The sequence below is a fragment of the Plectropomus leopardus genome, chromosome 7, assembly GCF_026936395.1.
Source record: "Plectropomus leopardus strain MGB_pleo_1.0 chromosome 7, ASM2693639v1, whole genome shotgun sequence".
NCBI classification, from domain to species: Eukaryota; Metazoa; Chordata; class Actinopteri; order Perciformes; family Serranidae; genus Plectropomus; species Plectropomus leopardus.
The window spans coordinates 22,591,406-22,616,938 of record NC_142182.1 but is presented as its reverse complement, the minus strand read 5'-3'; the positions used below and the strand labels follow the sequence as shown (position 1 = coordinate 22,616,938).

The window sequence follows — 25,533 nt, the reverse complement described above, 5'->3', positions numbered from 1 at the left end:
TTGCGTGTCCACAATCAGAGGGCAGTGCACCCACGGGGACTTCTAATTTATTGCTGCCGCCTAGTGCCCATGCACAAAAACTGCATCTGTGCGGTCAGTGCAAAGAAGACAAAGGCAAGAATCGGGGAGCAAACAGGGAGAAAATTACTTTAAACTGTACTTTAGTCCCATGTTCCTCCTAACGGTGTACATATGGGTCACAGTCAGAGAGCGCTAAAAAGTACAGATGATCCCAGCCCAAGGCCTAGGGGGGTCCATGCAAAGGTCTAAGCACCACTGATGGTGCAAGAGTATAAAAGTGTGTCCACCTGTCCATAATTCCTGATGGCTGGCCTGCGTGGAGCACTCATTACTGCTGAAAATAATTAACCTTCCTCTCTCTTTGTCACTAGATTTACACAAAATCCATATTTCTTTATTATTAAATAGGCGTATAACTAGCCTAAATAGATTCACACTTTAAAATGCAAAACTGTAAAATCGTAGTTGTGTATAATGATAGTACTTTTTCTCTGAAATGAAACGAAATTTTAAAAATGCATTTGTGCTGTTGAAGGGTTTTGATATGTTGTCTTCTTTACTGAAAGAGTTGACTGTTTTGATTATTTATATTTTAAAATGTATAGTTTGAAACAGCAAAATGTCATGAAAATATCGCAGTTTTTATTTTCATTTTATTTTAATTTATTTTCTGTTTTGCATCCACATCTTCATTCAGTCGATCACTTTGTTGAAATCAGGGCTCTACTTTTTTTCCCTGACGTCGCGTCCAGGAAAACAAATCAAGTTCGGATCACACCACCGGCGGAGGAAACGAGACTCTTTCTAACGCAGACATGGTAAATATGAATGAAATTGGACATACGTTCATAAAATAAGCAACATATAATATTTCTACATTGTAATTAACTTACACGACGTGTTCACGTTGTGTAATTTATTAGGAAACGTTGAAAGCGGGGTTAATTTACTTACAGAAGCTACTGTTAGCTAGCTAAGTTTTGGCTGCACTGTGAGTAAGCAAAACACCGTTAGCTGCTGCTAGCGTTAGCCACATTATGCCGGATAAATAACGTGTGTCCAAAAAATGATTCATGACTAATATTTACCAGAATCTATCACACTAAACAGTCTTTATGGAACTCGATTTGCTTAAATTTCAGTGCCCTGATAGTTTGAATGCGTCGCTGGCTAGATAGTTAGTAGGCTAAAGCTAAGTAGCTAGCCGACGTTAGCATCAAATTGAAGTATCATGTCGTTTACTTTCGTTTTCCCCCAGCTCACCGGCCTTTGCCTTCAGATTCAGATAATATATTTTGTGAAGTCAATGCGGATAAAATGTGAAGTCCATTCAATTGTTGCACACTAGTAATTTTACAAACTTTTGTACAGCCGGCATTTTATCCAGCTAGTGTCAGCTAGCAGCTAGCTAGGACAAGGTTTTAAGTGGTACCCGGCGATGTGAACAACACTGGCTAGTGAGATGTTTGTGCCTAGTTGCATTATTCTCTTTGGCTTTAAACAAAGCTGGACTTATCAATTATTCAGTCGTGTCCGTAATTTAAAACCTGAGTCTAGAAACGTCCAGGCTGCAGACGGATACAGAGCCGAGTCCGTGACAAATAGACTGTAACAGAGGAAAACCGCTCATAATGCAAGACAACTATGTAAGCTCAGACCTCGTGTGATATTTAATTTGTTTTTTTTTTTAATGTCACTTTCAAATGATGGCTTGTTTTTGTGTTTAGTTCCGCAATCAGTACGACAACGATGTCACAGTATGGAGCCCGCAGGTCAGTCTCTCGTTGCCTCAACCTCTTACTTCACAAAAATGTAAATGTCTATATTTTACCGTCATGTCACTGCATAATATGAAAATAAAATTGCTCATGTTCATGTTTGTGCAGGGCCGTATTCATCAGATCGAGTATGCCATGGAGGCTGTAAAGCAAGGCTCTGCAACTGTAGGACTGAAATCCAAATCCCATGCAGTCCTGGTTGCACTAAAGGTAGAGTTGTTCAGTGTTTGTCTGTATATCTGCCTCTTAACTTAAAACACTGTGGAGTGTGTCTTCTTTAACTTTATTACAGTGGCCACAGACAACAGGTTCAAACACAGTGTAAAGCAGCTTTATATTAAAAATACAAATCTTTATTTGTTACAAAAATAATTTCTTTATTAAAATTATCTTCAAACAGGAAGAACCAGGTTGGGCAGGGCTCAAGAACACAGCAAATCACATATTCCCATAGTGGGTTATGGAGGCAAAGAAATACACAAGCCCATTACAAGAGAAGCTACGCCTTAGGTGCTAAAGGTTGCAGGAGTGGGCCAAACCAAATCCTAACCAACAAATAAACAAAAGAAAACATTAATGCAGTGGTTCACTTGCAGCTATACAGCAAGCCCCTGTTCAATCCCCCCAATTACTTGTCCACAATTGCACAGGAAGCTGTCATAGCAGTGATTCATCAGCACACACCTTTACCTCAGGTAGGACACCTTCCAGACACTGATGTCTCAACACAGCGAGAGGATCCGCAGTTTCAAACTGCGTAATGCTGGTGACTTCAGTCAAAGTTCCGCTCCTGTTTCCATACCAGACGACAACATCAACCAGCATACACCTACACTGGGATTTGCCCCCAGCAACCGTGTGTTTCATTGGTCACACTCGACGTACCAGCCCAGTATGGAGGAGACAAAGTAGCAATTTAAGTAATGCTTCAAGCCAAAATTTGTTCCCTCCTGATGTCAACTTCTGCCCAACACAATTTTTTATTTGGTAACACAGCAAACCATGAAAGAAATGTAAGAGCTCAACATTTAATGAAGGATTAAAGTATATCACAACACATTAAGATACAACAAAGTATGTAGCAGATGATAAGCAGCAGCTGAAGGACGAGTCATTAATCATGCCAAATGTTTTTGTGTTTCTGCAGAGAGCCCAATCTGAACTGGCTGCCCACCAGAAGAAGATCCTCCATGTTGACAACCACATCGGCATCTCCATTGCTGGACTGACCGCTGATGCCAGACTGCTCTGGTAGGTCACAGCTGTCCTGCAGGTCTGAATAGAGCTTTTCAGTGAACCTGCAACATCAATAGTATCTAATAAATCCTAAATTATACTAACACCCTCTCCTCCACAGTAACTTCATGCGTCAGGAGTGCTTGGACTCAAGATTTGTCTTTGACAGGCCCCTCCCCACGTCACGTCTCGTCTCTCTTATTGGCAGCAGTATCCTCACTAATATTATCTTAAATCTGTACAGTTACAATGTGGGGTTTGTTATGATATATCACAATGTCAGTGGTTATATTGGCCAGTTTTCCTTGTGTGAATACTTTGTGAAGTAAAATAAAAGTGATCCTTAACCAAACTTTCAGAAACCCAAATCCCAACACAGAGATATGGAAGGAGACCCTATGGTGTCGGACTTCTCATTGCTGGCTATGATGTAAGTTTGCCCATTCAAATATCTTACTTCTTTTGTTTATCTAAAGCACCTATTATTCATGTGTGAAAGAATAAAGGTTTTACAAATTTAGGATTTAAAATTTGGGACCGTAACTCTTGTTGATTTGTCGTGTGTCACCCAGGACATGGGACCTCACATCTTCCAGACCTGCCCGTCAGCCAACTACTTTGACTGCAAAGCCATGTCCATCGGAGCACGCTCTCAGTCTGCGCGCACCTACCTGGAGAGATGCATGGAAAAGTTCTCTGACTGTAAGATGAACTTTATTAAACTTGTGTTGTTCTCTCCCATGGATGTTTTTGCATTTTTATTGGCCGGGTTTAAGGAAATTTTTGTTCATGGACTTCTAATGTCCTAATTACAGTATCATTGTATGTGAGATGACAGCTTTAAAATTGTTTGAAAAATTCCAATCAAAGATCTCATTTAGCAGCTTCATAATTCAAACATGGATGCTCACAGTGTCAACCCGATTGAGGAATGGAAATACTGGCATTAAGAAAGAATTGTTCTGTTCTCAGGTAATCTGAATGAGCTGGTCCAGCACGGCCTCCGTGCTCTCAGAGAAACCCTCCCCACTGAGCAGGACCTCACCACCAAGGTACGCCAGCTTTCTCCTCTCCCGTGTGATGTGACGCTCTGCCACACAAATCCCAGCACAAAGGAGAACAATTAGGTGTGGGCAGTATTACAGTATAGCCAACTATTTAGAAATTCAGATGCTCCCCTTTTTATTGAACTGATTCGGGGATACTGCATTGAGGTGGTGCATTGTATTACACAGCATGCGCTACCAAAGGTCAGTCTCTACCGGTGGAACAGGAAGCTGAGCTGAGAAAGATGGCACATTGGGCGCTGCACATCAATATAGTGTATACTCCAGTGTTACGACCCAGCTTGTGAAGAGAAGGGGAAGCAACATAAAACAAAATGTTTTTGGTAAATTTTAAGTTATTAAGACCATTTGGGGTTATTATGACAAACAAAAATGTGAGGCAAAACTACACAGGAAATGTCTTCTGAGTGCTGTTTAACTCAAACAAACAAATATAACAAAAAGAGGGCTCTTCAAAACAAGATCTACTAAACTTATCTAATGAAATCAAACGCAGAATTAAAAACCTGTCTATCCTAAATGGCTTTGTGAAAATGAAATACAGCTTAAAACAGCACCCCTGAAACAAGTGTATCTAACAAAAGTCATTCCTGTTGTGTGTGTATTCAGTGTTTTAAAACTAATGTGGTACTCCAGTACCACCCGTGGTTACACCAGTGCCTCAAATATAATGCGAATCAAACACAAATTACCACTTAACGAGATTAAAAAACTATGTCACTAAAGACAAAGACTGGCTGGCGGAGCCACCCCGATAATGAGGCTGGCCGGGTATTTGTAGAGTCCTGGGGTCCAGCCTGAACCTGTTGATTGGTGGATTTAGATGTAACGCCGCTCCAATCACAAACTTCACCTTGAGAAGAACTGTCACCTCCCGAGGAGCAGTCAATCAAATGACTGCACATTCATTTGTGTTTATAGGATCAAAATGAATCCAAATCCTCAACCAATAGGTGAAATATGGCTAAATTAAATGTACTTTTTCTAGTACGATCAGTTTTTGTTCTTTGAATGTTCTCAAGAAGTTATTTACAACGGCAGAAAGCAAACCTAAATAGATGGTAACATATATGAAAACATTGAGAAATATTCTGTAAAATGTAATCAAAGCCCAACCCGTATTGAGGATGCGGTGTTCTTCTTTTAAAATGTAACAGTATACAGGCCATTTCTAAGGTTTAATTCTCTTTCTTTCAGAATGTTTCCATTGGCATTGTGGGGAAGGACATGGAGTTCGTCATTTATGATGACGATGATGTCGCCCCGTTCCTGGAGGGACTGGAGGAGAGGCCACAGAGAAAGGTACTGCAGATGGTGCAAAGATTTCAAGTCCTATTCAGACTCATTCTTTAAATTTGAGGAACGAATGTATTTTATTTTGGTTTGTGTTCTTCTTTACAAACTAAACTAGAGCTCTGCATCCTCTGAACTGTCGTTTTTATTGTATTTTGGAAGGTTCCAACAGTTAGAAACTAGTAAGACGTAATGCCAGTTCTCACTTTAGTCATCCTCTTGATAATTAACCAGGGGAACACTGTAAAATACACTCAAATTTTGGGGTAAGGGCAAAATTTGGAACTGTAAAAAAACCAAGGTTTCAGTTTTGCTTTAGAGATTAATCTGTCTAACGCCTCAGAATTCCTGTTTTTGATCTTTTTATCAAATAACTTCAGTGTTAGACAAACTCTGATTGCTGTGCACTAAACCACCATCGTGTTTGTGTCTCAGGTGGCCCAGCCTGCAGACGAACCTGCTGCCGCCGAGGCACCCGACGAGCCAATGGAGCACTGAGGCCATCCTGTTTATTGACTTCCTGTTATCAGAAGGGGGCGGGCACAAACCCAGACCAACCTGACACTTAACTGCAACTCACCAGAGTAAATGTGAGAGGGGGAGAAGTTGTTGTGACGTGCCACTCGCTAAACTGTCTATCCAAAATATTCTGCTAACATCAACCAATGTGATGTTGCTTTTGTATGAGTAAAGTGTACCATTCTACAAGTAATAAACTCTTTTTTTGAATTGTGCTGCTGGTCTTTATTGCCTACTTGATACACAAAACTATTTTCATTATGTAGATGAGCAACATTGCTGGTAACAAACAGCAGAGAGATTCACAAGTCTAATATATCTACAATATCTAATATATATATATTTTTTGTGTGTGTGTATTATTAAATTAAGCACTAAGGAGTAATTTAACCCAGATCATTTTATTTAAGTACTTCAAAGTGTTTAGCCACTGATATGCATATCCAGGTGCTTTTAAATAAATACATTTAGTTTATAAAAGTAAAAATCTTTAAATAATTTAGAACACAAGACAGGTTTGATAAAAGCTTGAAATGTTAACGGTACAGAAGACAAGATTTCTCCAACACAGACGCCGATGGAAGACAGCAGGGGATCTATTAAAGTCCAATAGGTCTTGTACCCAGTTCTTTTTCAGGACATTTAAAAATGACAGCCATTTGAATTGTTTTGTTAAATCAAAGCATATTCTAACAAAGATAAAAAAGGCACAACCACCGCAGTCAATTAGACTGATGGAAATAATGTGACTTTGACTGATTTAAGCTAAAGTTAGTTATTTCTGGTGTTCATAAACTTCAGTCATTCTAATAACTAATGCCTCTAATTCAAGCGGTTGATATGAAGTCATTTTATAGATAAAGAGGTTCATGATTGTGAGGAAAGACATGGGATATGATGTATAACTCAACACTCCCCTAACAAAAACTACACATTGGATTTCTTCAGTCAGGCTGTTCTGCCTTTTCAGCAAATCAAATGTACCTAGAAGCATCTTAATGTTTCTCTAAATAAAATAAAAAACTTAAATGGAAAGTTTGGTATTTTTCAACCTGAACTCGTTTTCACCAAATTTTTGCGTAAAAGTGACTAATGGAGACAAAAAAAAAGCGAACTTGGCTGCCGACAGAAACGGCGAAATAAGTTGCGATGTAACTACTTGGGGCCTTTGTGCACTGTCAATTTACATCCACTAAAAGTGTTTGTTTTTTTTACCCTGACGGACTCAGATTACATTGCAGCCTGTTTCGCTGCTTGCTGCTGGTTACAGCCTTCTCACTCAAAACTGCAATTCAAAATCTAGTTTCAAAATTTAAAAAATATGGGAAAATAGATTGAAAAATACCAAATTTACAGGTTTATTAACTCATACATTATGCAGACTGGTACTATTGACCATTAACTGTTCTTATTTCTTCTCTAGCAAGTGGATAAAGCTGATACTTGTGATAAAAAACTGCCCTGTGCACACATTTTCTCACTTCTGCAAGTAAAGATGAACAAGGCTGGCAACACATTTCCATGCATTCACCAACTTTCATGCCTCTGCAATTCTGATGAGAACAGACTTAAAAGAAGAAGCCATCCTCACGAAACACCAGGCTCAAGTTCAGTCCTGTCAGAGTCAGTGCGAAGCTTTCTTCGCTCTCCTCCTCTTGTTCCTCCGTCTGACCGTGCTGCAGGAAGTTTCTGTGTCCGTCGTCCTGGTGAGGTCCTCCATCTTCTCCTGCTCCATCACGGACGTCATCTGCAGTGTTAGCTCCAGCTCCTTGAGGACTCCAACCAGGTCTTCCACCGGGACACCTAAATCGATTTTACCCACCGCCTCCTTGTGTTCATGCACCGACGCCCTCTCGCCTATATCTGGTGCCACATCCTCCTCACTTCCTGCTGTGAAATCAGACTCTCTCTCCTTGTTCTCCTCCGCTCCCTCAGCAGTCTCTCCACCTATAACGTCCTCAGGAAGGTTTTCCAGGTCGGCTCCGTCAGCTCGTGTCCCCTCAGCCTCGGGCTCCGTCTGTGGACTGTGGTCCTGCTGACCGTGCTGACAGCAGCAGCCGGACCGTTCCCACTGCTGCCGAGGCTCCTCCACATAATCTGCAGAAACTTTAAAGACATTTAATGAGTCAGAAACAGATTGCCATTTTCTTGATATTTCTAGGATTTTATGAGGTTTCTCAGATTTTAGGACAAATCTCAGATTTTAGGACATTTCTAGGATTTTCAGACAATAGAGGCTTAGCCAGGACCTCTGTCAGGAGGTGTGGGGGATCTTCCACTGTCACTGTTTCTGATAAATAAGCTCTATTTTTACACTGTTTTATGCAATCTGGCACTTTATGTATACTAAAAGTACAAAAACTATTTGCAGTGTGAATCACTCTATTTTTAATGGAAATTAGGAAGTGGTTGGCGGGCCATCTGGCACCCTATCAGGGGCCAGATTTTGCCTGTGGGCTGCAAGTTGAGTATCACTGGTGTAGAGAAAAATCCTCCTACTTCTTAAGCTAAGTGAGCTCTTTAAAAACCCTCTTGGATCAGCTGGAAAATGCATCGTCACAAAGCTGAATTCAGGGCTGTTTTTGTGACACTATGAACATTTTTTTGTGAGAGATGTCTCTCTCACAGTAGATTATCTTGCTGAACAAAATGTGTAGGCATCATAAACATTTGTTTACCACAAAGCTTATTTTCGCAATGATCCAAAATCATATGGAAAAATCCCTCAGGCTTTTTGACAATTGAACCAGGGGAACGCTAACCTCCTGGGTTGGCCTACAGAAAAATGTCAGCCTTGTAAGTACTTTAACTGTTGATACTTGAGATTTTTTTAAACTGATAATAAAGTGAAATCACAGCAAATCAAATTAACAACAAACACTTGAATGCACCATTCATTTCTGGTGCATTAAAATTCTTGAAAACTGTTCCTGTTTACATACACTGTCCATTACCAAACAAAACATTACCTGTCCTTTAAAGTTTACGTTTATTCTGTAATAGGACGAAGGGAAACAGCAGCTAGTTAGCAGGCAACACATTATCCAGAGAAGAAAAGAAAAAATAGTTTTATGTTTACTGTTAATTTTCTTTAAAAAACTTGTGGGTGAAATGTTGTGAAACAGCCATGGTGAGCGTGCAGTGATCATGTACCTTCCCAGTCCTCCTGGTTCTTCTTCTCTGGTTCCATGTTTTCCACCAGCTGGCCCTCCTGCATCACCCGAGTGATCTCCGTCAGCTGCTGCAGGAGACTCTCCTCCTGATCCGCCGTCACCCCCTTAACCCTGCAACTCACACACACACACACACACACACACACAAACAAACAATCCTGAACATCCCCCACTCCAAAACCTTACATTTAACCTGCGTTTGCTGTACATTTCTTTACTATACAAACATATTGATTTTTCCCAGCAATAAAACATAAAAGATGAAAGTGTTAAAAACAACCAACACACAGCAATAACAGATGATTATATAAAAGTGTGACAACAGAATGATCTCTGCAACGGTACTTTATGAGAGTGCGATGTGCATCTTTATCTTTGCTGCGGAAGAGATTATTGCACACATGTAATTAAATTTACAAATAAATAAATGAGCTCAATTAAAGAAGTCATTGCTGTCTGGAGAGGAGAGGGACAAGGTGGACCGATGAAATGATCCCTCAGTGAAGACACACACCCACCTGTCAGGACTGTGCTGGGCGTTGGAAACGATATTCTCCATCACCAACTCTGTTTCCCTCAGTTTCTCCTGCAGCTGAGCCAACTCAAAGTCAGCTGGAGGGAGATGAAATCCAGAGAAGAACTTTAAAACAATCAGAGCTCAAACAAATTTCAGAACAATCAAAAACTGACCAATGCAGAGAAGTTCAGATGATTACAATCACATGCAGTGTTATTTTGCAGTGGTATTTTCCTATCTTTTCACTTATTGGATAATAATAACTAAAATATCTAAACCATGCATGTACCAATTATACCAACACTGCACCACTTCAGTAGATTATGTCTTCAGAAAGTGAACTCAACTCAGCTTTATTTATATAGCACTTTTCATACAAACATGATGCCCAAAGTGCTCCACGAACACAATTTAAAGGATTACATAAACAATTTTAAAGTTTTGCAACACTAGAAAATTACAACAATGAAACAATGCAATGCGAAAAAATACAATAAATAAATACATTCATTAATTGATTTAAACAAATAAATTAATGAAAGTCTCTAGAATAAAATAAATAAATAACAGGGACAAAATGATGTAAAAACAAATGATTAAAAGTTAACATTAAGACTGCAATATTACTCCAAATTAAAATATAACATCTCATTACATTCATTTGGTGGATACTTACACTACCAGATTAAAAAAGGTTGTTTTTTTTTTTAATTTTTGAATGAGATGTCTAAATGCTAAAAGAATAAGTATAATCGGCTATGAAGGATACTTACTAATCTTTCTCTTCATGTTCTCTGAGCGAACTGAAGGAAACCTGCTCTCTGACGGCTTGTTGTTTCCTTTAGATGTGATCTAATGGACAAATAGAAAAACAATAACAAGGTGAAAATACTCAAAAGACATCACAACAAATCCCTCAGCGGAGTGCGTCCAATGTTGAGCCATTTACTTCACATTCACAGGAACGACTGTAGAATTCAATCTTGACTCTGTTTATACAGTTTATCATTGATGAAGCTGCCACTCTTGTTATTGTCACACATGTATCTATATTTACCTTAAACAGTATGTAGAGGATGTAGAGTAAGATCCCGAAGCCGTACACAGGGATGATCTGTCCTGCCAGGTTGGACTTGCCCCCAGTCCCCGCCCCCGTTCCTGCTCCCTTGGCCCTGGCTATGGCCTCTGGGTTGTGGGCTCTGGAGAAGCTGGAGGCTGCAGCCCTCTGGCCTCGACCCTCAGGGGCCACCTGTCTGTGCATCATGGGAGGGAAGCGACCTGAACCTGCAGAGAGCGAAAGACATGTAGGGAGGAGTCAAGTGGGAAATTAGAATGATATCAATGAATATCCAGGATATTATTTATTAACTGACTTTTAAATATAGAATCACTGTTCTTGGTGAAACTCTGCAGGAACAAAAAAGTATTTTGTGTATGTGACTTGTTTGAAGGCCTTGTGCTCAAAAACAACTATATCTTCTTTCTTGTACATAAAACCTAAAAACCGCATATTGATATTACAAAATATCTTTTAATTTAATAGTCTCTGCATAATGCAGTGTAACACAACAGTCCTGGAATCTATCCTATGTCTTGTTAAGGTTATTATGTTCAGTTTTTGTTATAAAACTTTATTTTAAAGAGTGCTGGTTAAAGTTTATGGTCATTTTATGGATGTAGTAGTTTGTGTTGTTGTTATTAAATAGTATTGCACTTTACTCAGAGGTTTTTTTTAATACTTTTTCCAACCCATTTTTATCAATAAAGGTAGCGTGTGCTACTTTTATCTGGGTGTAGCTAATAAACTTGTGAGTGAGTGTTTATATACAGTAAATTGCCTGCTTACAATAAGTCAAAAGTTTATTAAACCTTTTTAAAATAATGCAGTCTAATACACTGGTTCCCAGCTTGGGAGTCCTGATTCTCACTTAGGGCAAATAATCTGCTCAAACTTAATCCAAATCACTCATTTTACACAAACTCCCTGCAGTTATTGTGTTCATTATTTGAGTTATTTGTACAGTTTAGTATCAGTTGTGCTGTACTGTTATTTATAAGACACTGAATATGATGTGAAATATATCCATAAAATATATCACTTAATCAGGGGTAGACAGTTTACCCAGTCCCTAAAGGAAAAAGGTTGAGAACCAACAGACGAACATAGAAAACACCTTACACTGAAGGTCAGCAGCAACTAAAACTACAACTTCCAAAATGTACTATACAGTTCAATCAGCACTTCTCTCAAACAATTTCAGCAAAACGTGTACACTATAAGCTTAATGAAGGGAGGATTTATTGCAGGACTGTTGTATTAGACTGCATTAATTATAGCTCAGTGTACTTAATAATATGATGCAACTATGAACTATATATAACTGTTTATGTACTGCTTAAACTCAACTAAAACCTGAGTGTATTTTATTTATCTTTTAAATGACAGCAGGTGTGTTTGGCGCCCTCCTCAGGGAAGAAAGTGTAACTGCATGGACGGATGACACATCGGTCGTGTTTAGCACAAACTGTGGCTTAAATGAAGAAATAATTACACTTTATATCACAACCTCAAAAACTAACAAACTATAATCGTAAATGTTCCATATGAAAAGCCACCAAAAATGTAGGTAACGATGACGAGAAACCGTGTAAAGGTGACGCACCCTCCGGCCGCTCAGCAGCATCCTTCCTCCCGCGCGACAACAGCATTTTGGGCAGCAGCAGAGCGACGCACAGCACGAGACACGTCGCGAGGGTCACCTTCTGAAACGTGGACATCGCCATACCGACAGGTAATCAGGAAGTGAAAATAAATAAATAAATAAAAAGGTTATTTCTGACGGGTTTGCGGTGAGGAAACGGAGGAGACGTAGGCTGGCGGATTCTCATCCATCGGTTCAACTTCCTCGTAGACTTGAGGACCGGAAGTGCGCCGCAGGTGTAACGGATACGTTTCACCACCGCGCGGCACCACAGTGCCATCTTTACGTTTTTACCGACCTCAAAGCGTTTACACTACATCTGTAGTCAGAAAAAAACTTAAAGAATTATTTGATGAATGATATTATGTGATGAATTTGATTGTTGTTTCATATTCATAAATCCAAATGTAGCCATTATTAGTATTTATTTGCTGTAGGCTATTTGAAAAATAAAACTAAATAGTAGGCCTAACATTTTTTTAATTCATTAAAATAGAAAGCTGCAAAAACAATTTAAAGAATCCCCTTGGCTCAGGTGTTGATTGGTTGGGGGGGTAAATAAATGACTAGCACTGTAACATATTTGCTGTAATGACATTGAACTGGGAATAGAATAATAAAGTTTAATGTAGGCCCATGCACCAAAAACCAAAGCAAAGTGATTTTATTTGAAAACATACTCTGTAATAAATGTTATTCGGATTCTTAAAATGTCAGTTAAGTGAAAGTACCAATACCACACTGTAAAAATGCTCCATGACAAACAGGCTAAAAGAACATGAAAATGTCACTTTTGTCAACTATGCAGGAAAATATATTTTAAGTTTTAAAAGTAAGCTACTCAACGCAGAGTGTTTCCTGGCTATATGTACTATTATACATTCTATCATTATTATGCATTCATGTAAAAGCAGGATTTTACTGCTGTAGCTGGTTGAGGTGGAGCTCATATTGAACCATTCGTGTAGAATTATCTTCAATATGGCATTATGGATTAATGCGCTGGTAGTTTTCTGTATTAATTGACTGATTGTTTGGTTTGTAAAATACCAAAAAAAATACTTCCACAATTACTTAGAGCCCAATATCAAATTTTGTAAGCTTTCCATATGCGTTATATGCACAAAAAAATCTTAGTAAAGTAACAACTAAAGACATTGTAATAAAAGTACAATATTTTCTTCTGACATGTCAGTGGAATAGAAGTAGTACTTCAAATAAAGAAGAAGAATCTCTAAGTAGTTTACTGAATTTGTATCAGTCCTCCATTCTTTGGCACTTGCTGCCTTTTTCCTTTCCCCATTCATTTTGGCTGAAAGTCACATTTCCCCTGAGTTGATTGAAGAGTTATTCAGATCACCTGTTGCGCAGGGTGTGAGGACTGATTCCTGATTAAGAATTGAGAGCAGCTTGGTGCATATCCCCTCTGGGCCAATCAGGGTGTGACAACACCCTCTTTTGAAGGCTGGTGAGAAAATGCACACTCAGGACGCCATGATCCTCCCTCAGTTTTATGAAAAGCTTGTGTTAGCAGCAGAGACTTGAGGCTCTTTAGAGACTTCTTTGCTGTAGTTTGCTGTTCTGTTTGAGGGAGATTTTGTTTAATTCTGAAACCTAAGTGGAGGGAATATTTATCCTCCAAAACCTGGCTCAGCATCAGTTTTCTCTCACCAGCTATTTAACCCTGTGTAACCTGAGCAAATTGGTTTGATTTCTTTCAAAAAAAAAAAGGAAATGACCAACTTTGCAAGAGATTTCTCAAAAATTGCAAGACATCAGTAAAAGGTGACAAAGAAAATGGCCCGAAATTTTGATTAAAGAAAAACAAACAAAAAAAAACTCTAGTGCTTTTTTTTTAAAAAAAAAAAAAACAAGCTCTGTTTTTATGCTGTTTTATTTACTCTGGCATATTATGTTACTAAAAGTACAAAAACAATTCCCAGTGTGAATCTCTTTATGCTTACTGCAAAGAAGAAAATTGTCAGGTGGGCACCCAGCTCTCTAATGGGGGCTGTGGTTTGTCCCACGGGCTGTAACCTATATATCTTAATGTCTGAAAGGGGATCTTTAAATGACTTCCTCCCTCTGATGTCACACTCAACATCAATAATTGGCACACAAACTGACATTAAATCCAGTTTAATTAATCAAGAAAAAACAGCTTGAGATCAGGGTGAAAACAAAACTACGGTGGGTTTGACCATTCAGTTCAGTCGAGTCTTAAAAGAGATGACAGAGAAAGTCGATCCTCCGTCTTCAAATGTATTTATTTGCGAATATGTTTCAGTTTGTTTTGTGGCTTCCTACATGCCAGATGGGTGGAGTTCACCACAAAGGACAGCTCAGCAACTGCCAGAACAATCTGACAATCAGAGAGAAGTTTAAAAAGACAGCCTAGTATTTTTCTCTGTGATGGATGACTTGGTTGTTGCTATGTGTGGCCTGATTGGCTCCCCTCCATCCGGCTAGCGTTTCCAGTTTAGTGAACAGACTCTTCAAATTATTTGTCGAATGCAAAAGAAGAAGTGCAGAACCATCAGAGCCCACATTAAACATCCTGGAGATAGTTTTTCCGTTTTCACTTCCTGGCTGATCTCTGGTCCGTCTGATCAGAAAGAAATGTTAGGATAGTTTCCACACAGCTCTGCAATAAAGAGTTCAGTTATTGGAAACATGTTCCATCAATGTTGTTTCCACACAAGCTTCAGTCAGAAACAGGAAGCTGATGAAGACTGCTGCTGTGAGTGTCATAGTCCAACTGTTTCACAGTCAGCCTGTTCTGATCTGCAGAGAGAAGAAGAAGAAGAAAGTGTAAAACAACTCCAGGTCACTCTGTGTGGCTCAAAAAAAAAACATGTAATGAGCTTCATGTGTCCACTTATTGTGCTAAAAAATAACAAAAGTTATATGTGTTATGATAAATTGTCGCCAGGTGATTTGCTACAAGGGCATTTTCAGTAGAAAAGCATGTTTTCTCTCCTGGAACTGAAGTACCGCCTCATGGTTGTATGCCTCTGTGCACCACTCGAGTTGCACTTACAGTTTACATCCGTGTCAGTGAAAACATGGATGCTTCACACACATCTTCCCCGGCAGCACAGAAGATCTGAACAATCAGCACAGTTTCAAGGTGGACACCCAATTTAAGTGTCACCAATTCAGCATCTGACTAATGTCTTCCCTTCTCTTCCAGTGATATGACGTTGTGTAATGGCCAGAAAAGTGTTTTTGCAGAACATTATGATGTCACAGTGAGGCTGACCTTTGACCTGTTAGGTATAAAATGATCACATCATCATTATATAGCTACTGTTAGACATTTGTGTGAATTTTTGTCATAATTAGTGTATGAATTCTTGAGTTTTGGCCAAAAACATGTTTTGTCAGGTCACAGCACCCTTGACCTTTGACTACCAAAATCTTATCAGTTCATTGTTAAGTAGAAATAAACGTTAGTGCCCAATGTTATGGAATTCACTCAAGGTGTCTGTGAGATATCATGACCCATAGTCAGCACCACTTACTCAGGCTAAATCCTGCTTCTCACTCATTTGCAGATAACAAAATCAACATTTTCTTTTATTCTGTTTGTTGCCTTTTACAGGTATTATTTTACATTTTTCTTGTAGTCAACAAATCCTATAAAAGGAGCCTTTGAGTAGATTTCCCCTGTTTTCACTTTAGCATTTTGAGTCAGGAATTAATAAGCTCAACTGACTAAAGTACAATATATTCTAATTATAACAGTATAACCAAGTACGACGTGAGTGTGTGGAATAGAACCAAATGGTCATTTATCTAATTGTTTCACATAATTACGCACACATAATTCAGTTTATATTCAAAATAAATGCAGAATCAGATTTTTATTATTTTTGTTACATTATATCTACAGTGAAGGCTCAGGGGCAGGAAGGGCACATCAGAAAAGTTACTGTATAATTCAAGAGGGGAGAGAACCAAGAACAATACACATAAAAACCAGTGGTCCAGTGGTCACATTTAGTCTTTGACAAAAGTTTAAATAAATCTTTAAAAATCCAACATCAACAAAGTTATTTGGGTCTTGAGAGAACATTAAAAGAGTAAGAGCATCTGGAAGCCAGAAAACCTTCACCGGAGCCACATTTCTTAAGTATAATCCCGTTAAAGGCACTCCAAACAAAACATACAGCAAATGACAAGAGATGCCTCATTTTTCACCTCAGTTAACGATAAGTTGGTCAAGTCCTGAAATTCATCAAGATTTTTATTTAGAAAAAGAAAAATGATCGACTAAAGTCTAAAGTGGTTTCAGCATGAACTCTGGAAGACCTAAAAACAACAAAAAAAGAAAAACTCTCCACTTCCAGAGTGCATCAGTTGTCCAGTGTGGTGTCTTGTATTTTATGAACTGTAGTTGTACAGTTAGTATCATAATGATAGGCTGGGCTGCTGGTGGCTTCAGGGTCTGTTTTTGAGCCCTGAATCCTTCATAATTGTGGATTTTGTGGTGCCTGCTGCACTTGCTTTCAAACTTCTCTCATCTTCCCTCACAGCCGACCACCGCTCACGCCCATCAAGAGCTCTGACTCCCACAAGATTTATTTGTCTGCTGTGTAAAGCTTTAAAGGTGGCCTGTTTTAAGGCCCCTTTAAACCTGCAGGAAACTCAGTGACTTTCAGTGAGAGGCAACTGTTTGAAAAATGTATTTTCCAAAGAAGAAACTGCACATTTTAAGCAGCCTGTGATGCTTTGAGGGACAGCAACAGGACTAAAGGACAAAGAAACATATAATATTGATACGTCTTGTTTTCTTTTTTAAGAAGACCATTTGAAATCTGATTTTGAAGCTGAAATCTTTAATGTTCAAACCAGGATGGAGCATGTACGGAAGTTATCTCCAGAGCACCTTGAGAAACTTTCTTCAACTTTGGTACAAAAGTACACTTGATGACATTATCACTGAATTCCATAAACAATGAGGTGGCACATTGCCTTTACGTGTATGGGAAGGACGTGAGGCCACAGTGACCTTGACCTTTGACCACCTAAATCTAATCAGGAAGTTTCCTCAAGGTGTTCTTGAGATATCACCTTTACCAAAATGAGACAGACACAAGTTCACAGTGACCAAACGCTTGACCACCAAAAGCTAATCAGTTTATTCCCGAGTCCAAGTGGACATTTGTGCTAAATTTGGAGAATTTCTCTCAAGGTTTTCTTGAGATAATTCCATCACGAGAATGGGACAATCAAGGTTACAGTGACCTTGACCTTAGACCATAGACCATCAAAATCGAGTTAGTTCATCCTTGAGTCCAAATGAACGTTTGTGCGAAATTTGAAGAAATTCCCTCTTAAGATATCGTTTTCACAAAAATGGGACATACAGACAACCAAAACAGATAATGTCTCCGGCTACAGCTGGCGCCAGCACAGAGGCATGAAAATATTCAGTAGACATGTATACATAAAAGTTATATTGATATCTATAGCTTTAAACCATGTTTTAAATGGAGCACCTTCATCATCATCATCATTAAACCGTATAACCACCCTTTCTTCGCTGATTTATAAGTTTCACTCCATTATCCATTTCATTGAGAGGATTATAAAGTACCTTTGAGATTTTAATGCAGTAATGAACGAGCCACAGCCGCTTTTCAGCCTGCTTTATATTTGCTTGAGATATTCACAAATGTTCATTCAATTATCAGACATCAATCCATCTTCATAAACTGCCCTCCAAACTGAGCATATGCTCCCATACTGCATGTCACATAATGCAGACTTTTTCCACAGACAAAATGCTGCAACATATCTCGGAATGATAATGTCAGCAGCCTCTGGTTTGAAGTCTCATGTCTACATATGGTCATATTTGGGATGAGTTTTGTGAGCTCACTTGTATATGTTCCAGATATCTCTGCGCATGTCTTAGTTCAAACTGTCAGAGCAGCTGCCTGGGGCTGTAACTCATCGTCATCAGAATATTACCTCTTACTGAGGCTGCCTCTCCACGCTGCCATTAAGATGGCCTCCTTCATAGTCCAGCTGGCACAGGATCATGTTGTTCTTGAGGAAAAACTTGTCTCCCACGCAAAATCTGCAGAGAGAAATAAAAATATGGAACTGGGTCTTTGCTTGAGCTCAAGTGAATCATGAGGTCCCGGAGGAACATTTCAGGCATATTTTCAGCACTGCTATGATAATCAGAAAATTAATCTTGCGTGATTGCCGGCTGATTAACTACCCGAGTGATATACAAAGTTTTTAACCCCCTGGAGGTTTAAACAGCGCTGTAATTTTCATCACATTTTGATTACAATGCATTGGTGATCCGCTCATAATGACCAGTGAGCTCGCTAGTGCACCTCCCAGATAAGTCAACTGAATTTGATCTCCCTGGCTAATTGCTCCCCTAATCTTACCTCTGGCGGCAGAGCTGACAGGCAAAGCAGTCTAAATGGTAGACGTTGTCTCTGGCTCTCATCACCATCTCAAAGGCAGGGATCAGCTTACTGCAGGCTGCACAGTTCCCCGTCACCCCGAAGAGCCTGCAAAGGGAAAGAGGGCGACAAGCAGACCTGTAGTCTGGACGCACTTAAGATACATTTCAGCCAAGAGTTGAAAAGAAAAAAAAACACTGAGATAAAGGGAGGACAGGCCTGAAAGTAGTTCAACAGGACCCTACGTCTGAGTCACAGATGTTGCTCATGCACACTTTTTTAATGTAAACCACTTATTTTAAAGTCAACTGCACTACATTTTGTGCATTATTGCTGGCTTGTTGCTGCTGCTACTAATGCAAGGCTTACATCATATTGTAAGGATTTTGCACATAATTTATAGTAGCTCAGTGGGTGAAAACATTACCAACAGCAATGTCGTAATTCTGAGTAGGAGTGAGAGACATTTCTATGATATCTCCCATACACAAGATAACTGCAACAATCTAGAGCCAAAATAAAACTGCAAAGTTGCTGTTGTTGGCAGTTAAACCCAGGTAATTACAATGATACAATCAAGCTAATGTTAGCTAATTAACATATCTACAGCCATGCGAACAAGCTCCCAATAACAACACTGACAAAAAGGAAACGTTAATGGATGACCGAAGTTGTTACAATTCATCTTGAAGAGAATATGTATAGAATAAGTTTAACGGAGTATATTGTCCCAGAAATCAATGCAATAAATGGTATTATTGTCATTTTAAAGATCATTTTATGCCATTCAAAAATATAATATCATAGCATAATAATGTAAGTACACCCTTTCAAAGAGCAATTCACTTTAAATTTAACCAGAAATGAAAGCAAAACACGTGTCAGCATATTCTTTTCTGCTCATTTGGCTACAGCGCCATGAAAAAATATGCTTCTGTTTTGGTGGTGTTTATTCTGGCATCGTAACAGCTAAAATTTTTTGGCATTGGCGTTGGCATTTAAAAAAATACACATGTAAACACAATAGTGTAGGTGATATTTGCAAATTTTCAAGTGTTATGCTCACTTTGTACACTCCACAAGGCATTTTTGCGATGGCTCCATTTCCGCACAGAGTCAGGGCCCAAAACTGTGTGTACCAAGTTTCGTGCTTTTATGAAAAGTGAGCATAATTTTCACATATCTCCTGGACTATGAGGGCAGTATCGTACGATACAGTGGCATGACTTCTATAAATCAATAATGTAATTATCATGACAGGCCCATGTGAGCATGCCTAATTTAGTCTCCACTGGTGTGCATGATGTGATAAGCCATCTTGGAATAATGTGTCCCATGTTGTAACAATGTTCTTCTGTAAGGATTACTAGGATGATAGGATCCTATAAGATAGGATGGGTGTAGCTTGAAAGGGGGAGAGAGAGGGGAAGATATGCAGCAGTAGGCCATGGCTTGGAATCGAACCTGTGGCTGCTGCAGCAAGGACATAGCCTTTGTACATTGGGTGCCTGCTCTACCAGGTGAGCTACTGGGCGCCTCAGATAACAGCTTCTTTTTTCCTGTTCTAAATAAACTTCTGCTGCTGCAGGAAACTTCAGATGCTTCACCTGTTGTGAAAGTTCTCTCAGAGTTGTAAAATCTTTCATAAACTAGATAAAACTTGAATCTCTTTTGCATTATCTGCTGATAGAGAGCTGCCAAATGTTGATTCATTGATATGAAAATGTCAACATTTATACGAAAATGTCACTTACTTTAAGAACCAAATGGGTGTTTTTTGCCTCATAGGACATTACAGGCACTACACTTCCCTGAAACGAACACTTAATCTGACACCATTTGAACTGTGTCCTCAAACTACCTGAGAACAAACCCTGCGTTGTTTTTTAAATACTTTGTGACTCAGTGCTGCTGACCAGCTGCAGATTGCTTCACCTCTCATTCACCTCTATAAGAAGGAACAAACGGCTCCCTGAGAGCCTGACACACATGAAGATAAGTTGCTGATTTCCATTTTCCATTAAAGGCCAAATAGAAAAAGGAGGTTTGGGAGGATTCGCAATGAAAAACGACATCCGCAAAAAAAAGAGGGAGGAAAGCTGCGAGCGTGTGTCTCCCAGAGCTATCGAAAGACAAATGAAAAAAAAACGTCATCAAACAAGTGACCAACACGGGAACAAAAGCAAGTCCTAATTAAGGGAATGTTCTGATCTAATGAGGCTGAATCCTGAGCGGGCACCTGGTGGGTTTTTTCCTTCTCCTTAACGAGGCTACGGAGCTCAATGCTAATTCTCTACTAATGGTCCAATTAAAAGAAATCACATGGTTTTAATCCTGCTCTTCAAAGGCTTTTGGTCTGCACCCTTGCAATGATGAGGAAAACAGGAGGCAATCTAGCCAATTTAACTGTCAAAAGGGGTTTTGGTCTCTTAAGTGCAGCACAGCTAATGAGAGACTTAGCTCCAACCAAATCCAGCTGGATTGTACATGAGACTAACACATGAGTTCAGCAATGTGGCTGAGATATCAGGCGTTCTCCTGCTGACCTGACACACCAGACGTCATTATTCCAGAAAAGGAAGGCTATATAATTCTCAGAGGAGCTGTTTGAGCCAGGCTTTAGATTTGTGCGTAAGTGGTGTCATCAAGATTCATGGTCAAAAGACTAAAATCCAAAGTTATTTAAAACATAGACCATTCATTGTGGAGTGATTCACAGACATTAGAGGCTGGGTTCAGACAGAACTGTTCAGATATTCCTAAAACATTTATCTTTATCTGAAGGGTTTGTTAAGAGTACCCCAAGATGGGACAAGTGTTATTACTCCTCCTGCCCCCAATTACAAGGCAGATAGTCGGAACAAGCAGAGACACTTCAATGTGGTGTCTGCTGGACTTGGAGTAATGTACTGAAAGCAGTAGTCTGACATTCTGGCAAATTTTCTTATTTGCTCTCTTGCCAAAAGTTAAGAAACAGATACTCTATATGTAAATGGAGCTTAACTTGGCAAAAAAAGACAGGAAATAGAAGAAAAACAGCCAGCCTATATCTCTGTAAATGCTAACAAAATCCACCTATCAGCACCTCTAATGCACACCTATTAAATTTTTGTCCATCTTGTTCATTTTACAATGAAGCAGCTGACGCTGTTTGTCAGTTTTAGAGTGTCTTGAGTTAAAAAATGTTCTGCACTCATTCAGGGTATTTTTTACCCAGCGGTTCAGTCACAGTAGAGGAGCTGCTGCTTTATTAACGCTCTGATTGTTGCATAGAAAACCTTTAACATATTCCCTTTTTTTGCTTAGTTTTCAAAAGGTTAACATTTCTGATAAGTTCATCCTTTATTCTCCCATTTCTTTATCTTATCATTTTTTATTGTCTGAAAAAAAGGCCTCAGAAAAATTGGCATGAAAGTTCATTAAAAAAGCAGAGCAGAAGAATGTAATACTTTTGCTTTAATACACAGATCCAGCTGCCAACAACACACCCCTACACAAGATAAATCCTGTTCAGGTTCAGTAGAAAGCAGAACAGTGTATCCATTAAGGACTTCAATACACAGTCCCAATACAATGACTTGAAACAGACTCCAGTAGCTCATCCAAACATAGGTAAAACATGTTTGGACTTGCTATGGATTTCTCAGAAACATAACAGACCTTCTGTGAGGTTTTGACTGAAAGTTTAACTGAATCATCCTAAAGTTTTGTCAGCACGTCATCTTACTTGATAAAAGATAGTTTACACAGTCAGCAATCCACATTTGGAAGCATAACTGAAAGCCGTTGCTTCCCTTTTTTGTGTTAGAATGACACATGCATGTTTGTGTTTGTACATTTATCTGCTCTCTCGTGTTTAAATCTGTCCTCGTGTTAATTACAGATCTGCACACTTTCCTTCTGCTCGACTGTCAAAGGGAGGCTCTCAGATTCAGATTTATATCTCTAGTAACCTCCATTATCAGACTTTTCATCCTGAATAGATATATAGTCAAAACAGTCTGCTTCAGCCCAATATGTCAGTCTTACAGTGTCTACTTTAACATTATCATACTGCAAAATCTGCACTTGACTTCTATGATGAAACCAGCACTGTTTGTTGAAATTATTTGTTTCCAGTATTCATTTTCTTTCCCTCTTTCAGTTCAGATACACCTGTAGGTCGGTTACCTCAGGTAGTCCCTGCGGCAGAGGATGAGGTTGGCCCGGGTGTAGAGGGTGGAGCCCACCCGGCCCAAGCGGCAGTCACAGCAGGCACACTTCAGACAGTCTTCGTGCCAGTACCTGTCCAGCGCCTGCAGCATGAAGCGGTCACGGATCTTCCCGTTGCAGCCGGCACATCCCCTCGGCTTCTCTCTGGACTGGAGGGACACGAGCGACACACCTGGCAGGAAGCAATCCAACAGGTAGACAAAGTGACAGACACACATTGGGTTAAAACAGAAAAATTCAGAAACACATGGAAAGTAGAGAAGACCCTTATGATTAACAACTGAATTCATGGGAATAATAAAGGAGCAGTGTGTAGAATTTAGGTTGATTTCGTGGCTTCTAGTGGTGAGGATTGCAGATCACAACCAGCTGAAGCTTCAGCTGGTTAGAATTCCTTTATAGTTTTCTTTTTACTAGGAACCGAAATATCGACAGAGGTCTCTTCCTCGTCAAAATGAACTAACCAGGTGATTAAAATCAGTAAAAACACAGAATAAAGAAGTTTTATGTTACAAGTCAGTGTTTTTCCAACACTGTTTAGCATGTCAGAGGCTAGCACCTGTTAATCTGTGCTCATCTTTTTGATCTGATAACCTAAGATCCAGACATTCAAGAGATTTTAACTGAGAGGCCTCTTTCTTTCAAAAACAAATGGATCAGGTGATTTTAACTGCTAGAAAAACATGAATAAAGTTAAAAATTCACGTTGCAAATCGTTTTTTCTCCAGCGCTGTTTAGCATGTCGCCACAAAACTAGCACCTGTTAATACGTGCTCTGCATTTTCTCTAATAACTTAAAATCCAGATGTTCAGAGGGTTTTTACTGGGAGCTGAATTATTTGCATAAGTCAAACGGACCTGGCAATCTATGTGGAAGAGGATCTGCTCCCTATGTTGATAAAAACGGCCCATTCTAAGGTAACAAAAATACAACATTTCTTATTTTCAAATGATTATAAGCATAGTTATTTCATCATATTACATTTCTGCTGATATATCCCCCTTAAAATCCAGCTGCCCCTTTAAAATAATAATCAAATGCATTTTTTTGTCCAGATACCTTTTTATGTGGCAGATAACACAGGAGATACATAAGAAATATTTAGCCGACATGTACGTGACAGTAATTTATAGTGATATCAAACAATATCTAACCATTTAGATTATCTTGAATGCAAAGTTAGGAACAAATGTAATCCCCAACATTAATGTAATATTGGGAAAAATGTCTAAGGCCATATTACAGCGCTTATTAGTTACATTATGCCTAAAATTTCAGTTCTCGTAAGAACATAATATTAGTTTGCTGTTGGGGAGGAATCAACTTTGTTAATCTTGACAAGTGGGGATAACATCTGTTTTCTACAAACATTTTCTTTTAATTTCTTGCACAGTCCTTGCCAGTCCTCAAAACCCTTCTGGTTGTCCTATTTTAACATCAAAGAAAAAGGAAATAGGGGAGACTGGGGAAAGTTGCAACACAAGCTGTTGCAACAGCTGTTATTTCGCCAGGAAGAAACACGCCAGAGTGATGGTTTTCATACTGCACATGCTCAGTTAGACAGGAGGACAGAAGACAAGTTCAATATCTGCTGCTGCATTTATTGAAAAAAAATTGTTTTGGAGGTATGACATTAAGTTTTTTCAGGATCAGTATTCTTATCATACCATCCTCATCTTTTGAATTAATTTATCAAAACTGAGTTCAAACACAATCATTTAATTATTTTGTTTTAACATAACCTCATTATTGTAACAGTACAGTATAAGCTATTAATGTTTAACATACACAGAAATTTTATTCTGTTTTCAGTATTCCAAGAGAGAGGGAGCACATATTTTCAGCATACTATGCTTATTGAGACAACATGGAAAAGTTAATTAATGAAATTTAATGTAGCCTGTTTTTAACATGTTGCATCCTTCCCTATGCCAGAATGTCCCCAGGGTTGGGGTCAGTTGCAACGTCTGACTTCTTTTATTCAAATAGGCTACATATTGTGAATGATATGTCATATGTTAAAATGGTACGGATAAATAGCAAAGAGATATAAGTATAATATATGAAGATGTGGTTGCTGTGGTCCAATAAGCTTTGAGTTAGTGAAAGAAATGCAAAAATTGTTGCAACCGTCCCGGTCTCCCCTACGTGAAGGAAAACAGATCTTAGTCCTCTGTACTTACTCTCCTCCTTGTCCAGCACCATTCTTTCTGGAAAACAATCCAACAACAGCACCCAGGAAAGCAGCCCGAAAAGCGATAATAAACACAGAAGCTCAAACTTCAGCTCCGCTCCTCATAACCCCGCAGAGAGCCCACAGAAACATTAAGAGGGCTTCTCGTTAACAAAAATAGCCCCTCGGATGGATGAAAACAGCGTCCCCGGGTATCACCTTGCCAGCAGAAGGGACAAACCATGAGTGTCTGTGTGTCTTATCTGAGCTGATGTCAGTGCATAAGCATTTCTGTATCTGCACAAGCTGCGGCTGTTCCCCTCAGATGTGCTCCTCAGCACGGACTGAGCCTCCTCGCAGAGCTCCCTCCCCCTCCCTCCCTCTCTCTGCAAAAAAACTCCCACAGTCAA

At 39.2% G+C, this 25,533-nt stretch overlaps 3 protein-coding genes across 3 annotated transcripts; 1 reads left to right on the top strand and 2 right to left on the bottom strand.

Annotated features, from left to right (window-relative positions):
• The first annotated feature begins 725 nt into the window (after window positions 1-725).
• Window positions 726-6,129, top strand: psma1 (proteasome 20S subunit alpha 1). Its single transcript, XM_042496000.2, has 10 exons — window positions 726-839; window positions 1,749-1,793; window positions 1,908-2,009; window positions 2,947-3,050; window positions 3,157-3,245; window positions 3,395-3,465; window positions 3,608-3,737; window positions 4,008-4,087; window positions 5,300-5,404; window positions 5,831-6,129. The coding sequence occupies exons 1-10, from the start codon at window positions 837-839 to the stop codon at window positions 5,891-5,893; spliced, it is 792 nt and encodes a 263-aa protein (XP_042351934.1). The 5' UTR covers window positions 726-836; the 3' UTR covers window positions 5,894-6,129.
• Window positions 6,130-6,296: 167 nt separating this feature from the next.
• Window positions 6,297-12,545, bottom strand: ric3b (RIC3 acetylcholine receptor chaperone b). Its single transcript, XM_042496457.2, has 6 exons — window positions 12,268-12,545; window positions 10,662-10,888; window positions 10,378-10,456; window positions 9,606-9,699; window positions 9,068-9,198; window positions 6,297-8,020 (listed from the first exon to the last, which is right to left on the bottom strand). Exons 1-6 carry the CDS (start codon window positions 12,386-12,388, stop codon window positions 7,539-7,541), a joined length of 1,134 nt encoding a protein of 377 aa, XP_042352391.1. The 5' UTR covers window positions 12,389-12,545; the 3' UTR covers window positions 6,297-7,538.
• Window positions 12,546-14,173: 1,628 nt separating this feature from the next.
• LOC121950454 (rhombotin-1-like) lies at window positions 14,174-25,477 on the bottom strand. Its single transcript, XM_042496455.2, has 5 exons — window positions 25,134-25,477; window positions 22,908-23,121; window positions 18,720-18,845; window positions 18,286-18,394; window positions 14,174-15,090 (listed from the first exon to the last, which is right to left on the bottom strand). The coding sequence occupies exons 1-4, from the start codon at window positions 25,153-25,155 to the stop codon at window positions 18,289-18,291; spliced, it is 468 nt and encodes a 155-aa protein (XP_042352389.1). The 5' UTR covers window positions 25,156-25,477; the 3' UTR covers window positions 14,174-15,090; window positions 18,286-18,288.
• Between the last annotated feature and the right edge of the window lie 56 nt (window positions 25,478-25,533).